Genomic DNA, 17,789 nt, shown 5'->3' with positions numbered 1-17,789 from the left:
TGGCCGTTGATTGGCGAGCCTCGCAGTGTAAAAACAGACAAACGACTCATCACTCGTAATTGTATCACGTTTGACTAAGCGCAGAGGGCTGGGGAAATCCACCGGGCTTTCCTCTTACCAGTATATAGGCTACTTCAATTAGGCTGCCGCTTATGTGTCGCTTTCCAAGGTATGCAAGGCGGTAAGAACGGCAAATCTGAAAGCTGACAAAGTGGAGCTAATTTCTAAACAAGCTTTTGGTGGTGAAAACATTTACTCCACAGAACCGGGGGCCTGGGTGAAAAATTGCCTCCCGTGCCATGATGAAAAATGGCAGCAGACATTGGACATCTGCTGCGGATTGGAGCCTAAAGTAGACTGTGCTCGGGGGCAGATGTTTTCTCTCGTGCTGCCACCTCGCCAGTTGCAGTAAATCGGGTGTTTTTGTTTTGTTTTTAACACCCAGGTGTTTATTTGGGGTTTAATGGCTGTGTGCCGTGCTGGAGGTCTCTGGGGGCACTTTCAGATTCAGATCATTTTATTGTTGCAGCTTTTTTAAATGTACTGTACATACATCAGAAAAATGGGAGATGTTTGTTTTTCCCGGCTCCTCAACCGTAGTAGATTTGTAAACACAGTACACAACATATATTCTATCTATACAAACTATAAACTAAATAATATAGTTAGATATATACAAACTATACAATACAAGGTATATGTTAGCAGCAGTGTGTGCATTTAGTCAAATCAAATCAAATGTATTTGTAAAGCCCGCAATAGCAGGTGAATGTCCCCATGGGCTGGACAAGTCTTCTTTATTAAACAAGTCAAGAAGAAACAAAAAAAACATCATGAAATCCAAAACAACACTCCCAGACATACCCCAGCGAAGGTAAGGAAAAACTCACTAAAAACCTAGCAATAGGAAAAAAGCACCGCAGACAATGTGGAGGAGAGAAACCTTAGAAGGGCCGTTCAAGGGGGGGATCCCCCTTCTTGGATGGCGGTGATAGTAGTGTTGCTAAGGATGATCGGTGGGTGGAGAATAAAACAGGCGAAATAGTTGGTATGTATGAACATATACGTTTAATAAAACACAAATATGCACATGCAATAGCAACTGGGGTACAAGATTTAAATAGAATAGAGCTAAGAACGGCAACAACGAGAGAGAAAGCATAGGGAGACGAGCGCTAGTGTGATAATAGGATAACCGCTAAGTGTCGAGGCTTGGGGCTCAAAATATCAGTGTGCTTGTGTGGTGGTGCTTTTGTGTGTATGCTCATGTCATGCTCATTCAGAGTGTGTCCGTCAGTAGTCTTGTTTGCTTGGTGGAAGTAGCTGTTCTTTTTGATGTGGACCTGAGACTGCGGTACCGTCTGCCACACAAACAGTGGTTTGGGTGATTGGGGTGAATATACCGTCAATGGTGGGTAGTTTGCATCCGCAGATCTTTTCGGCCGTTCTCTCGCACTATTCTCTCTCAGTGCTTCAGGTGTCATCCTGCTGCATGCAGCCCCAGACCAGCCGGGATAACGTGTCTTAAAGCGTCTGAAGTTGCTCTTTTCCTTTCCTCCTCATCCTTTATGTCTTCAGCGTGATGAAAACCTGTCACTCCATTAGGGATGGGTACCGAATTCGGTACTTTTAAAGGTACTTACCGAAACACGTCGGTACTACCGAGTATCAATTCACGTGGGATACTGTTGTCGGTACTGTTAAAAAATATATAATTTTTACACTTATTTTATTTTATTTTTATAAATTATTTTCATGTCAACGTTCACACGCACAATATACGCTTACCTAGGATTTAACTTGATTCAACAACAAAGCAGTCGGGGCAATGGCAAGCCGAAAACGGTCGAAAGTGTGGTTATTTGAAGTTTGGATTTTTTTTCACAACTGAGGTAGGTAGATTACATTTTTAGAGACTAAAGTACCGAAAAAAGGTACCGTTGGGTACCGGTATCGGTTCAAATGTGAACGGCACACAGTCAATTTCGCTGAGTAAATTTTACTCAAACTGAGTACACATTTTACTCACTTGGGCTCAAATGGACTCAGTTTGAGTAAAATTTACTCTGCGAAATTTACTGTGTACCCATCCCTACACTCCATCTATGATGCCGGAAAAGAAAACGCGGCTTGGCGATAATCTGATGTTATTGTCGTCTTTCAACGGGATCATAATTGGGTGAAGTAGTGGCATCGTGGTATGTAATTCTGATGTCTGAATCAGTGATGAGGACTAATTTAGCTTATTTACAATTTCTCACAAAATGAGATTTTTTTTAATAATAATGCGACTTATCACTTTACATTCAAATGCAGTTCAGTGTAATGATTATACTGTATGAAAGTGTGATTTTTGCATTATGTGAGAAAATATGATATCAGGCGGAAAACATCCTGATTCCTGATCATTCCTATGATTATCAATTATTTCCCACATGGCCCCGGCAGCCAATCAGTGGAGAGGCTTGAGAGGAGGTCACTTCATACTATTGAGATCGGGCTGCAAAAGTTGGAACCATATAACTGAGGTGTCCCTGCAAGTGACTGATGTTGAAAAGTGATATTCAATCAATCTTGTAAAACACAAGACCTCACCTTGAATGATCTATACAGAGGAATGCTGCTAAGTACAGGGGACATGATTGGAAGCTGTTAAAAGGATTCTGCTTTGTCTCAGACAGGTCTGGGATCAGTTTCATTAGGCTGGAGCCCGTGGTCTGTGTGTGTGTGTGTCTGAAAGCAGGGAACAGGAGCCCATATTGACTGATCCCCTACCACTTCTACCCCCCCCCCCCCCCCCCCCCCTCTTCACACACACACACACACACACACACACACACACACACACACACACACACACACACACACACACACACACACACACACACTACGTACGTCTGTGTCAGAGGAAATGGGGCAATTAAGGACAGCTTGCTCCAGCTCTGCGTGGGGTTAATACGCAGCTCCATAATTAAAAATAAATTACACTTCTTCTCTTGTATAAGTATTCAAATCTCAACTCAATGTGTGCCACTGCCTCTTATAGTGCGTAAGCTGTTTGTGTTTTGTTTTTTTCTCTCTTTTTTTCTTCCCGTCTGGGGAACATCTGGCGCGACGTTTCCTCAACCGTCACCGGAATAAATTGAGTTTTGCCTGCGAGACGTACATTTGCGCTTTGCTCGCATGACGTGAACGAGATGGACATGCTAGGATGAAGATTACGCTTTTTTCTTTTGCTCTGGAGTGTCTAAAATAATCTGACTCGTTCCCCAGTGACTTTCCTTGACCTTATTCATAAACTTTTTTTTTATTTTTATTTTTTGAAGATCAATGGAGAAAGAAAGCATTATAATAAAAAGAATAAAAACATTTGGAACGTGGGCCCCTAGTGTCTGGGATAGGGAGCAGGTTGTGGAAAGGGGGGACAGAAGGGACAGAGGAACGGGTCCTGACTCCCGACAGAAACCACCATTTGTCCTGCCCCTGACCTAACATAAACGTTGGAGGCTGACAAGGTGGTCATGTTTGGGGAGAGCTAGGTGAACAGCATAGCAATGAGATGGAGCAGGAAGTGGTCCACATGTCTGGGAGGCGAGATGTGAACCTTGAGGAAGAAGAGCTCTGTGCGTCGCTCATCGGCGAACTGTAATGTAAACGAGATTGCCATGCGCACAGATTAAAAGTTTCTTTTTAATTTTCTATTAGTTATTACATATTGGACATGCAATTTTATCTTGCCCCTTCCCCCTTTTATCTGTTCTTGTGTTCTTCTGTCCCCTGTGTGCTCTATTGTACTTTGTGCTACTCTATCCGTGTGTTGGCTAAATTGCTTACTGTTGTCTTATTGTCTGATTGTACTGTCTTGTCCTACTGTGCCTTTTTGTAATTTTGTATTCTGAATTGTTATGCTTTGACTGTTTGGCTCTTGAGTTTTTAAACGTGCTTTATAAATAAATTACTATTTTTCTCCCATCCCAATTTCGTATTGTCCAATTCTCCCCTCCCCTGTCTCGAACGCTGTTAGGCCATGCCTCCCACAGGCCGGCTGCAATGTGGACGAAGCCTTGCATCACGTGTCCCCTCCGGTACACGAGGAGGCAGCCGTCGCATCTTTTCACCTGCACAGCGCGATCTCTCAGCGGCGGGGGTCTGCGTGGGAGGGACACGCCGCCCCCGTTGCTTCCTGATTCTACTGCGCAGGCGCACCAACCGACCTGTAGGAGTCGCTGTCCACAACGTCCGATCCCCACCCACCAGCTTCCCACCCCTAACACTGCCAATTGCGTTAGTATGAACAACCAGCCAAGCTGGTAGCAATGCCGAGAGCTGGGCTCGAACCCAGCATCTCCTGCATTAGTGACGAGCGCCTTGCCCACTGCGCCACTTAGCCGCCCTATAAATTAATTACTTGACTTGGAGATTGCTGTTAACAGCAGGCTTTTTTCCCCCTTTTGTCTTTACTCTTTATTTGTTCCATACAATTATAATGACGTGTATGGAACAGGTCATTAGAATTGTATTCTAATGAATCCTTATCTTCTAATGTCCTCTTATCAGGAGAATACATCAAGACGTGGAGGCCCAGGTATTTTCTTCTCAAGAGTGACGGTACGTTCATCGGCTACAAGGAGCGGCCGCAAGATGTGGACCAGCTGGAGACCCCCTTAAACAACTTCTCTGTAGCACGTGAGTGTCTTTTGTTTTTCTTACCTTCTCGTGATTTTGTATGGGCTCTTTTTCACATTTTTCACTGAATTCACGGAAGAATCCCTTCTCGGAAGGATGTGTACAGAGTGAATGAATCGTTCTTCTTCACAATGTAACTCTGTGGCCCCCGATCGGTCCATGTCACTGCTATGACTGTGAACATCCTCTGAGAGCTCCCGCAACCACCTTGTTTGTGCGTTTGAGTCCAGTACGTTTGACATGTCATCCCATGTACAATGTCATCTATTTTGTACTATGCTCTCATATCCCCAATTCTGTCATTATGCCAATTGCCTTCCGGTCATTGTGCTACCCTACTGTCTGTCTGGGTGTAGAGCGACCACATGCCACCTCCCGATACATGTGGAGTCGCCAGCCGCTTCTTATTCACCTGACAGCCAAGAGTTTCCCTGTGAGAGCTTAACGCACGTGGAGGTTCACGCCATCTCCCCGAGATCCCCTCCCCACTGAACAGGCAGGGACGCCCCAACCAACCAGTCGGAACGACCAGGACTCGTACCCTCACTGGCTTCGTCGCGTTCGTTGGGACGACTGACCAAGCCTGCCGGTAACGCTGACGGGAATTGAACCCGGGTCTCTTGCGGCGGTAGGAGACTGCTTAGACACTCAACATTACCCAACTGCGCCCCCCCCCCCCCCCCCCCCCCCTTGTATCTTTCTTATCTCTCGCTCTTCTGTACTGTCAAAACACAGCAGAGATGCCAAGCCCCGGCCCATCACGTCTCCTCTTCCCACTGAGTCGCTAGGATAAGCCGAGCAGATGACTGAGCAGAGCCATTAGATGGCCTACTGTTTGTTAAACAAAATGTTTTCTCCCTGACACCCTTGAGTTATAGTCGTTATTAGCTGGCCCTGATTTCAATTATTTATCCCGGCGCTGCTCCGACGCTCCGTCTCCATCAGCGCGCTGGCTTCCAGTTTGTCACCGCTGTGACCCCCGCGACAGAGTACACATGGCGGCGACCGGATTACACAGACGCCCCCTGACGGAGACATGTTGGATCACAGTGGTGGTCCACTCCCACATCCTCCATCCATCAGGCAGAGGCCATTTTGTGTCACGTCCTGACGTATCTGCTGACATGTTTCATTTGGGAACAGATGTTAATGTGGAGGAGATGAGCGGAGAGCTCTGTTTTCAAAATCCTGTTGGAGTTGTTGTAACACTGTTGTGAGTAATAGTTTATTTCTTTATTTAACTGCGTATAAATCAAGTTGACCACGTTGTCTGTCGTGAACATATTTCAAACATGGCATGTTGTTTGTTGTGAGCCTCATAACAGTCCCTCCAATGCAGTATTTCACAACTTTTATCTATGATTGATTATTGCAACTTGCCTGTCTCCATTTTTTTTTTTTATCCACTTTTTTTCTCCAATTTTTTATTTTTATCCCATCCCAATTTCGTATCATCCAATTCAACCCTCCCCTGTCTCGAACGCTGTTTCATGCCTCCCACAAGCCGGCTGTAATGTGGACGTGTAAGCCATACATTGCACGAGTCCCCTCCGATACTCGAGGTAACAGCAGTCGCATTTTTTTCACCTGCGCGGCGTGATCGTTCAGCATCAGGGGTCTGTGCTTTGGAGGGGCGCCGCCCCCATCGCTTCCTGATTCTACTGCGCAGGCGCACCAACCGACCTGTAGGAGTCGCTGTCCACAACGCCCGATCCCCACCCATCAGTTTCCCACCCCCTAATACTGCCAATGTGTATTAGTACGGACGACCAGCTAAACTGAAAGCAATGTGGAGCGCTGGGCTCGAACAGGCGAACCCAGCGTCTCCAGTATTCGTGGTGAGCGCCTTGCCCACTGCACCACGTAGCCGCCCTCTGTCTCTATATTTATTTACAGAAAAATATAAATTTTTAATGAAAAAGAAAGTTACAAATCACAGGATTAAGTAGCAGTGCCCAACCAGCTTGTTGATCAATTCTGTGACTAGTCTGCTTATTGTCATAAAATGATTTAGTTAAAACTGCAATCCCTTTCATTTTTAAAGGATGTGAAGGGTTTTGCTGTAAAAGTGGATATGTTTCCATGGAATCAAATAGAATTTTGCGGTGGACAACATCCCTAATTCCTAGAGGGACTGTAAATAACGTTGTTTATCTGGTTGAGACGTCTTCAAACTGAACAAACCTCGGCACCGAAGTCACTCGGCATGTGAGTTTGCGCTGATTTTCTTTTCTGATAATAAATAAGTTGGTGATCAGAGCCTCCTGCCTCCTCCAAAGTGCACCTGTTCTGCTCCAGAGCGGCCAGTGGCGGCTCCAGCAGTGTCTGTTCGGGTGGCGATAAAGATAAATGGCTGTAACTGCGTGTGTGTCTGTCTCTCCCTTCCCCTCCCCTCTCTCCCTCTCTCTCCCCCCCCCCCTCTCTCTCTCTGGTCAGAGTGCCAGCTGATGAAGACGGAACGGCCCAAGCCCAACACATTCATCATCCGCTGCCTGCAGTGGACCACTGTCATCGAGCGCACCTTCCATGTGGAGACCCCTGAGGAGAGGCAAGTGAGCCCCCACACCTCCAGCTCACACAACGTCAACGCTAGGCAACACTCACTCACTCGCACACACGCAAACACGCACACACTCATGTAATGTATATGTAGAAGAAACTCATGCCTTTGTTACTAGAAAGCAATTGACTGCTTTAACAGCTCTATTCACACACACACACACGCAGACACACACACACACACTCATTCGCTCACATCCACTTGCACTCACTTGAGTCCTCTGGCTGTTGGCTGACCTCACAGTTTTGAAAATTGACTTCCTGTTGATAAGATGGCAATTACATGCCTGGGCTGCTGAGGGGTTGCATCACGGTGAATGGGAGTGATGTAATCTCTCTTCCGCCCCCAGGGAGGAGTGGACCAAGGCCATCCAGGCGGTGGCCGACGGCCTGCAGAAGCAAGAGGAGGAGATGATGGACTCCTCTCCGGACCCCATGGACATGGAGGTCTACCTGACCAAACCCCGACTCAAAGTGGTACGGACCCCCACCACACACTCCTCGCATGTCTGCCTCTCTCCGTCTCAGCCCAGACATCACCCTGTCCCCCTAACATCATTCCCTGTCCCATACCTCAGTCCACCCACCCTTATAGTATGGTCAGGTACACCACAACAAGAATCTTTGCCTTATGGTTTATATATATATATATATTAGTGCTGTCAGGCAATTACAATTTTTTATCTAATTAATTACAGGATTTGTAATTAATTAATCTAATTAATCGCATTTTAATCGCATAACCATTTTATGCCTGATATTCTATTATTCTATAATCATATTTCAAATTGCATGTATCTACAAAACCTTCTGTTTAATCATCTTCCATCTATTAATTTGCTTAGATTTATCAGGTCTGGTCAATTTGAGCATGGTGTTATTCACAGTCAAAGATACAATTTTTTTTATTGATATTCTCATTTGGTTCATTACAATTTACTCAAGCCTAGTAACAGACACAGTATTTCTGACACTCTGAATACATTCCCTGAGATCCATAGATGTCCCTAGAATTAGATACCAAGAACATGCAAATGGACCATATTTAAAAAAAAAAAAGTCTGTAAATGTGTATTCTACGTTCTTATGGAATGAATGAGATAAAAAAAATATATTATTAAAAAAAATATATATATATGTAATTAATTTTTAGTTAATTTTCATAACGTGATAATTTGCTGTGTAATTAATTAATCTAATTAACGCGATAAACTGACAGCCCTAATATATATATATATATATATATATTTTGGGGGTGTGCTTTTTTATTTATATTTCTTTTATCCCAATTTAGTCGTTGTGCCAATTCCCTTCCTGGTCATTGCGCGCATTGCCCCACTGTCGGCCTGTGGAGGGTGTAGAACTACCACATGCCTCCTCCGATACACGTGGAGTCGCCAGATGCTTCTTTTCACCTGACAGCGAGGAGTTTCACTGGGAGGTTCATGCTATTTCTCGCAGATCCCCTCCCTGCTGAACACGCGCCCCGACCGACCAGTAGGAGTTGCAATTTATAACGACCAGGACACATACCCCATCGGCTTCCCACCCACTAACACTGCCAATTGTGTTAGTAGGGACGTCTGACCAAGCCGGAGGTACCGCTGACAGCTGGATTCGATCCCAGAGTCTCTGCGGTGGTAGGCGAGTGCTTAGTCCACTGTGCTACCCAGCTGCCCCTGCCTTCCGTTTTCTTGTTTGTTGGAATAAACTGGCAACACTGTTGTTGCATGCGTTTCAGATTCACATTATTTTGTTGTCACCTCTTCTTATACAGGAGTACAGAAGAGTGGAATTCTTAGGTTTCAGTTCCTCAACCTAACCGCAGCAATGGAATTAATTTAGAATGAAATAGAAATTAGACATACAATTAAATAGAATACACTATGGCAATTGAGGTAGTATAAAGTAGCAGCATAGAAATAACATTCAAGTAGCATTGAAAATATAATGCAGTATATAATACTGTATGAAATATACAAAACAATATGGTACAGTCGGTGTTAATGGTGTGGATATAGTGTGTTGCTTGCAGTGGATGTGCATACTGTATGTGCGTGTGTTTAGTTGTTCCCGTGGTTGTGTGTGTGTGTGCTTACTGCCTGGGGGAAACCTGAGGCTGTGATACCGTTTGCCAGAAGGCTGAAACAGTTTGTGGTTGGGGTCTTTGATAATTCTGTGGGCTTTGTTTGGTGTTTGGACCTTTACTCTCCCTCACCATAACTCTGTCTCCGTACTTGATCACACATCTTTCCCTGGCTCCCCGACCCCCCCCCCCCCCCCCCCCCCCCCTCTTCCACCCTGCCTCAAATGTCCTTTACCCTATGTCACCCCGCCGTGCTACCCCCCCCCCCCCCCCCTGCCACTTTCCAAAACATCAGTCGTGAGTGGCTTAGCACTAGATAGCATGTCCGCTGGGGTCTCACCACCCTCACATGTGTTCTCAAGTCATGACTCAAAGGTCCAAGGCCACCGGATTGGATGTCCCCCACGCAACCGTTTTCAGCTTTCTTGCCACTGTCGGGGTCAAGTTGGGGTCGAATGAGATGCAGGGCCACATATAGGCCCAAACCATTAGAGGAGTGGAAATTGCAGCGTGGGTGAAATAGCGCCTTTTTAAATGCTTCCGCGTTGTTGTCAGTAGGATTATGTGTCTTTGACTAGTTAGAGCACAAGTTTGTTAATGCCTCCCGTTTGTAACCTAATGCCACTTTATCCTCCTATGGCTCCCCAGACTATGCACGACTTTGAATACCTCAAACTCCTGGGAAAAGGCACCTTTGGCAAAGTCATTCTGGTAAAGGAGAAGGCCACGGGACGCTACTATGCCATGAAGATCCTAAAGAAGGAGGTGATCGTGGCGAAAGTGAGTAGTGGTGGTGACCAGTAACACACAGAACAAACCAGCAGGGAGGTGTAGTAATGGAATATCTAAACGTTTAGCCGTTGTGAGAGGTGTAGTAATGGAATATCTAAATGGTTAGCCATTGTGAGCGGTGTAGTAATGGAATATCTAAACGGTTAGCCGGCGTGGGAGGTATAGTAATTGGGGGGGTGGTATCTAAATAGTTAGCGGTTGTGAGAGGCATATTAATGGAATATCTAAATGGTTAGCGTTTGTAGGAGTTGGAACAAACACTCTTTGTGATCTCTTTTTAGGATGAAGTGGCGCACACACTCACAGAGAACCGAGTGCTCCAAAACTCCAAGCATCCGTTCTTGACGGTAAGCACGGCCCCCTCCTCCAGACACCTAAAGCAAACAGAGATACTACGGGAGCCTCTCCACTCCGGCCCGGGAGCATCCATTCAGGAGATTGTTTTTATTTGGAATGTTTTGAAAGAGAGTTGTGTTTACAAAGGCTGCAATAGACGTGGGCCTCCTGTAATGATGGTGGACTTACTGTTGTCAATGAACTACCCTTCAAGGCTGAGGTGCATCACATTGACTCAAAAGGCTCCCAGTTGTCTGTTGCAAGTGGTTGGTGATGGTAACATATAATGAATAGGACCAGCAGTTGTCGTTAAACAGACTTTGGAGAACCTCAACAAATTCATTCATTAAAATCTTTATTTATTCTCGAAAAGGACAATTGAGGTCCCCCTCATTTTCAATGTTGTCGAGACTTTGTATACATGTTTTATAATATAATATTAATAAATAATAACTCTATCCATATAGCACCCTTCACACATGGACCACAGCCCAAAGTGCCCCACAGCAAGTATCATAAAATGAACATAGGCATAAAATCGGCATACAGTCGACAGAATAAAAACAATGTATAAAATGCAGACATAAGAATAGGTATAAAAGTAGTGCAATGTAGAATGTGCAGACATAAGAATAGGCATACAATAAGTACAATAAGTAGTGTTGCTCGAAGGCATGTGAACCCCCCCGGAACAGCCAGTCCCCACCCCACACATCAATCCCCACCACATCCCCATCCAAGACATACTCCCTGATAAAGCATGTCATGACCGAAGGAAACCACAAACGGCATTGAGTTGTAATTTTTCACAATTATTCGCTATTTATCAAACACAACTGTTAGTATACAGTAGAACAAGCTAAATACACCATATTTCAGCGTGATGCAATTCAGCACTCTTGTTATCTGGTTAAATGACAGCTTCCTCTTACGTTAGCTGGAAAACGTTACTACCATTCTACCTTGTTAAGCTCTTTTGTTCTCCAATCTATAGGGCCTGAAATACTCCTTCCAGACATACGATCGATTGTGCTTCGTCATGGAGTATGCAAACGGTGGCGAGGTAAGCAGCTCCAAAACACACGACTCTCCGGTTCCCAATCAATCGGGTGACGGCCAACTATTTATAACTTGTCTCTCGCTTAACACTTCTTCCCTCTCCCTGTTCCGTCCAACTCCTTAATCTTCCCAACTTCCTCTTTCTCCATCTCCCTTACCCCCCCACCCACAGCTTTTCTTCCATCTCTCTCGGGACCGCGTGTTCTCGGAGGAGCGGTCTCGGTTCTACGGGGCTGAGATAGTGTCGGCGCTGGATTACCTGCACGCCGAAAGGAACGTGGTCTATCGGGACCTGAAGGTGGGCAAGGGGAACTCTCTCTCTCTCTCTCTCTCTCCTATCTCTTATTTATCTCTCTCACACTAGTCTACCTCTCCACTTAGTGTCATTTTCCTCTGTCTCCTTCCATCTCCTACACTCTCTCTCTTTCTCTCCTATCTCTGTCTCTCTCTGCCTCTCTCTCCTATCTCTGTCTCTCTCTCCCTCTCTCTGTCTCTCTCCTCTCTCTCTCTCTGTCTCTCTCTCTGTCTCTCTCTCTGTCTCTGTCTCTCTCCCTCTCTCTCTCCAGCTCTGTCTCCCTGCTTCTCCCCTGGCTGGTTATAAATAGGGTTTCCATCTATCCAGAGCAGCAGCAGCAGCAGCAGCCAGGGGCTTATTGATCGGCCTCCCCCAGATCAGGCTCCAGACCTGCCTGCAGCTGGGGGGAGGCACGCTCCATACACTCACTGCAGCTAGACGGAAATAACCCGCAGACGACTCCCCGTTCCAGCAAAACAGACAGCGGCGTTGTTGGTGTAACTGTATTTTTATACAGCGCCTGTGTCCGTGTGCATTTCAGCGTTTTCAACGTTTGAGGCGGTCTAGTTCTGGTGTTTGGATATTCATGACGATGAGAACGTTATGGGACGGTAAACTAATCACCCTTGAGGGCAGAGGTGGTTACCGAGTCGAAGTCTTGACACTTAAGACCCAAGTCAAGACATGTAAGTCTCAAGTCACAAGTCAAGACAGGCAAGTCTCAAGTCAAGCCACAAGTCAAGACAGGCAAGTCTCAAGTCAAGTCACCAGTCTGAAACTTGGGGTTTTGAGTCCTAAACAAGTCTTAATGTGTTCTTTACCCAATTCAGTGCCATTTCAAAATGTTTAAAACAACAGAGTAGGCTAATACTTAGTAGCAGTGTTATGAAAGTTACTTTCAAAATGTAATGTACTACATATTACGTTATTCTCAATTACATGTAGTGTGATTAAGTTACATTATTACTTGCTCTTCACAGTAATGCTTTTTATACGCATAATACCTTTGCGTTACATACTTTCTCTAATAGTGAGGCTATGACAAGTCTTCATTATAATTTTACATCAATCTAATGTTGTAGAATAGAAAACTACTAAAGATGATCCAGTAATCTCTTCTCAAAACAAAGCCTTGTGATTGTTTCAGTAAATAAATATAAAAAAAAAAAAATTAAGGAGCATCAATTGGGAAGCCATATATAGTCTGGTTTTAAAATTATTATTGCACAAGATACATTGCATCAGGAGATCCATTGATTCCTGTGGACTTTTCTCTGCAGTGCAAAGATGGTCATAGAGCTCTGCAGTCAACTCCACCCTGTTCCCTGGCTGGTCTTGGAAAACAACCGAAAGATAAAAATGTCCCCATTGTAGATTTTTTCAGTTGCCACGATACAAAAGCCATAATATAGACACCACTGCGTTTAACTCAAATTAATTACACTTATCTTTACCAGTTTGAGCAAGAGAACTACAATACCCAGCACCCCCTGGTGCATCGGCCGCTCTTGCACACAGTATATAATAGTATGGCAAGTCTGCGTGCAGTTGTGAAGTTACCTGATTTTGTGCCATGTTTTTTCAGCTTTTTTCTTAATGGCTATGCCCTAAAGGACATCAACTCGCGTCACTCTAACATTGTCAAAAAAGTCCATCTTTGGAAACTACTTTGAGCCAATTTGTTGCAATTTATTTTGACATGTAACTCGAGTCCACACCTCTGCTAGAGAGCATGTATTCATCTCCTGCTGGTACCCAGGCTCTTTAAGACGTGATTGACCTGTCCCAAACCACGCCCTCTTCTCTTGATCCGATGGAAGCAACAGTTGTGACTGGAGGATTGGAGGAAGAACAGGGTGCGTTGGAGATGGGCGCCCACTACACAATGGACCCACGACCTGGAGTAATGGAACTTAATGCACCCTAAGGTTTAAAAAACCTATAGCTCCTTTGGGTTTGTGGAAAGTGAATCTCAGTGAACGGGATGTCAAGTGCAGCAGCAACTATAGTCGGTGACGGTTATGATGGGTTGGGGTTAGGAGGATCAGGTGTGTGTGTGTGGCAGGGGTGGGTGGTGTTTCATCAGGCATCTGTAGCCTTGCTCCATACAGCTGATGAAGCTGTACCAGCCAGGTCAGCACAGCCTCCTCCTCCTCCTCCTCCCTCTCCCCTTGGGGTTAGGGTTCTCCTGAAAATGCCAGGGTAGCAGGATTGGATGATGTGCTGACGCTGGCCGGGGCAACTGCTGCTGCTGCTGCTACTGCCCACGTGTGAAATACAGCTGCCAAGTGACTTTAACCCAGAGAGAGGGAGAGAGAGAGAGAGAGAGAGAGGGAGAAATACAAGGCCACACAACCAAGCCATTGGCGATATTAGCTAGTAGGCCTCGCTCACCGTTTGTCAGTTTTATCACTGTTGCTGACGCTGGGTTCGAGTTGCTTATACACAACGTACGTTTTATTATTCCTATATTCAGTCAGCACGTTTAAATGTCATACCCCGTTTATATAACCGACATAAGCATGTATCCTGACACGAATGCTCGGATACGCTGCGGTTTACTGGGATACTGAGGCCGCTTATCCTGTTCACTGATGGGTTTCATAGTCTGCGCCACGGTTGTGTTTTGTGGTTAAGTTTCCGTGGTAATACATGCGTGTTTCCATGTATACAGACATATTTGGTAACCAGGATATAAAGATGTTAATAAACACCTTGTTCCATCTTCGACCATAACCAAGGAAACTCTAAAAGAAGGAAGGGTCATCACGTCAGAATACCAGCGTTATATGCTCTGCTTGGTGCCAGACTAGGGTGGCAGTTCTACTGAAGCCTGTATTCAAATTCTAAATATACAAGCTATCTGATGAAATATACATCAACCAATATATCAAACGTTAGCTAGTTAACAATGCAACAAATTGCAGATGATTCTAATCCGAGGTAATAACCTGTTTAAATGACGGGTCATAAACAAGGAGATGGCTGATCCCATTCAACTCCACGTCGACCGAACTGAACGTTTCCACACTTGGCACCAGTGTGCATTCACGACGTGCTACACAGTGACGCAATGACCCTTCCTTCTTTTATAGTTTCCTTGACCGTAACCAGGATATTAGCTTGTATCTGGAATAATAAACACATCCCTACTCTGACTTGACTTAATCAGCCAGTACCGATGACGCCTGTACTTGAAGTCTGTCTTCTTTCTTGCCCCCCCCCCCCAGCTGGAGAACCTCATGCTGGACAAAGACGGCCACATCAAGATCACAGACTTCGGTCTGTGTAAGGAGGGCATCACGGACGGCGCCACCATGAAGACCTTCTGTGGGACGCCCGAGTACCTGGCGCCTGAGGTATGGAGAGTTAAAACCATGTCATGTATCGACCTCAAGCTCCACCCTATTTTCCTCCAATCAGGATCAATAAAAGAGGGCTGAGCTTGAGAATTGGGAGTGTTCTAAGAGAATACCCTGCACACATAATATGTACATATTTTATTTACTAATATTATCAATCGGAATGATCGTTTTAGATCATTCTAGCTTAAATGGACAAAGTGTGTAACGACTAAACGATGTAGAGCCCAGAGGAGAACGAGTCTGCCGTCGCTCTTGGCACCGCGCTTATGCGTGATTAAGGAGTGTGTTGTTGGACGTCGGGGGATCAGAGGTATGCGAGAGAATGGCTTTATGGCAGCTGTTCCTAAATGCCTGTCTAATCTTCAGCTGAAGACTGAGTTAATGAGTCTGCCGTGAGCCCAGGGCAGGGCAGCCTGCTCTCATGTTTGCTGCTTGGGAGGGCATGTGTGTCCAGGGTGTGGCTTCTCCCCCAGTGCGTGCAGGTATGACAAGTGTCGGCGTGGGGCTGTGTAACCCGATATGGCATTGTGAGCGTGGGTGGTGTGTGTGATGGAGTATACGAGTGTTTGCACTACAGCCCCTTTTGCCTCTTGCCGTAGGAATGTTTTCCGGGAGAAGGGTGCCCATGTTGACACAGTTGCCGGATCGTTGTTTTTAGCCTCCATTTGGAATTTGTTGGGGGGGGTTGGCAGCGCCTCAGGAAACGTGAGCTTCCGCCCCTGGAGAAAAGGCCACATTGGCTACAGCTGTTCTGTGGTACCGGGGGAGCCAGAGCCCCACTGCTGGCCAGAATGCCTTCCCTGACCCGGGCAGAGCCAGGGCCATCACGTGGGCACGCTATCCTCGCGTCCTCCACAGCCTCTCCCAGGCACACTTCAGCGTGTCCCCTTTTATCTGTCGGGCCAAGACCATTCTGTTCCTGGACAAGCCGTTATCGCCAAGGACTGTCTGTGCTGGCTGTGAATATGTCACATTTCTTTGTCTGTTGCCTCGTCACACCGCGAAAGTCATACGATGAACCATGACAACCGCGTATTCCATGCGTGAAACATCAAATCTGTCTATGCTCCTTTTTGAGCTTTCATGTTTGTTGCGTGTCCAGAATCGTCACATACCCAACCCCTGAAAAGATCTGTTCCCCCCCCTAAGGATCCACCTGCTCATGCCTGGCTGGCCCTGCCTCCCCTTTTGCTCTCTCATCCCCCGCACGGTAACACAGTCCACAGTGGCCCCAGCCTCGCCAGCGGAGCTCAGGAGACATCAGGGGGCGTTGCCATGGTGACGGGGTCGCTGGCGAGCTTCTCTATGGAGCGCGGGCCAGGCAGTGTTACAGGTTGCTCTGCAGTAAACAATGACCTTGTTGTGTGCGCTGCACAGGAATGCTGTAACGTCTGGGAATATTCCACCCAGGGCAGGAGAGAGAGGGAGAGAGGGAGAAAGAGAAAGGGAGGGAGGAGAGAGAGACCCATTCTGCACCCCCTGGCTAGCAGCACTGAACTGGTTTCTCTGTAGAGTAGAGATGGTGTTTGGGGGGAGGGGGGGGGGGGGTCATCCTGACTGTTTCAGTGAGTAGTAAAAAAAAATTAAAAATAAGGGCTGGGGTTCAGGAATATCTGAGAAAGGAGCTTGAAGCAGAACTCGCTTATATGATATCTGTGACTGTAGAACCAGGTGCGTCCAAGTGCTGTCCGGGGCGCTCACAAAGGGGCGAGACGAGCAGTCGTTTAATTTCTCCCCTAATTTCATTAATTCAATAAAACAATGTATACGACCGTCTACACTGATCATAGGATTCACCCCTTTATAATATACAGTAATGTATTTCTGTGACATCAAAAGATCTTCGCCGGTTGAGTTTCCAGGGACTAGAAGGCAGCCCACGGTCTAATGTATAGCCTAGCTATTTGAGGCTCTTTGACACACAAAAAAATAAAGTTTGTTGTTGGAGGAAGAACAAGTTAAAGAGTGCAGTATCGAGCAGAAGAAGAAGAGCAGTGAGTTAGTGAGTTTCACTCCCTCCCTCCTCTCTTTCCTCCTCCGCTTCTCCCCTCCCCCCCTCTCCTCCTTCAGAGGTGCAGTGTAACGGAGTTAGGTTGTGGGGCTCAGGCAGGCAGGCAGGCAGTCCTGGTTATGCGTATGAGGGATGAGCTTGGCTCCTGCGCTCCTGGCAGCTTCACAGCTGTGGCGCTCTTCTACATATATGGGGCAGCTGCGGGCGCAGCTGTCGCGTGGTGTGAATCACACGACAGCAGCGCTGGAAATAGAGACGGCCCAGTAATCCTAGCACCGCGCCGGCTTCACGTTACCCCCCACCTTCTCCCTCCCCGGTCGTCATCGTCCTCCTCCTCCTCCTCCTCTCTTCTAACCACCTTCTCTTCCACCTCCTCGACACTCGCCACTCACCGCAGCGCCAGGCGGCGTTGCCCACAGGCGCGCACCGCGCACGCTACACGCACACAGCAGTTTTGTTCCTTTTACGGGCAGGTCGTTCCATCTGGTTTTCTGAACCCCCCACCCCCCCTCTCTCTCTCCTCCTCCTCCCCCCCCATCTCTGCTCCTGGCCCGCGCGTACCTCTCGGTGTCCATATCTAATTCTATTAATCCGCCCACG

General features: G+C 46.4%; 1 protein-coding gene across 2 annotated transcripts in view; it reads left to right on the top strand.

The window, feature by feature from the left end:
• akt1 (v-akt murine thymoma viral oncogene homolog 1) overlaps nt 1-17,789 on the top strand; it is a 69,995-nt gene that overhangs the window by 39,107 nt on the left and 13,099 nt on the right. For both annotated transcript variants that reach the window (XM_084310778.1, XM_084310779.1), the window contains 8 exons: nt 4,558-4,686; nt 7,123-7,234; nt 7,596-7,722; nt 9,980-10,111; nt 10,405-10,470; nt 11,454-11,522; nt 11,691-11,816; nt 15,044-15,172. In XM_084310778.1, coding sequence (XP_084166904.1) covers nt 4,558-4,686; nt 7,123-7,234; nt 7,596-7,722; nt 9,980-10,111; nt 10,405-10,470; nt 11,454-11,522; nt 11,691-11,816; nt 15,044-15,172 — 890 coding nt within the window. The remainder of the gene's footprint in view (nt 1-4,557; nt 4,687-7,122; nt 7,235-7,595; nt 7,723-9,979; nt 10,112-10,404; nt 10,471-11,453; nt 11,523-11,690; nt 11,817-15,043; nt 15,173-17,789) is intronic.

The sequence above is a fragment of the Notolepis coatsorum genome (assembly GCF_963971535.1).
Source record: "Notolepis coatsorum genome assembly, chromosome: 3".
NCBI classification, from domain to species: domain Eukaryota; kingdom Metazoa; phylum Chordata; class Actinopteri; order Aulopiformes; family Paralepididae; genus Notolepis; species Notolepis coatsorum.
The sequence above is the reverse complement of the archived record's forward strand: the minus strand, read 5'-3'. Positions and strand labels throughout refer to the sequence as shown.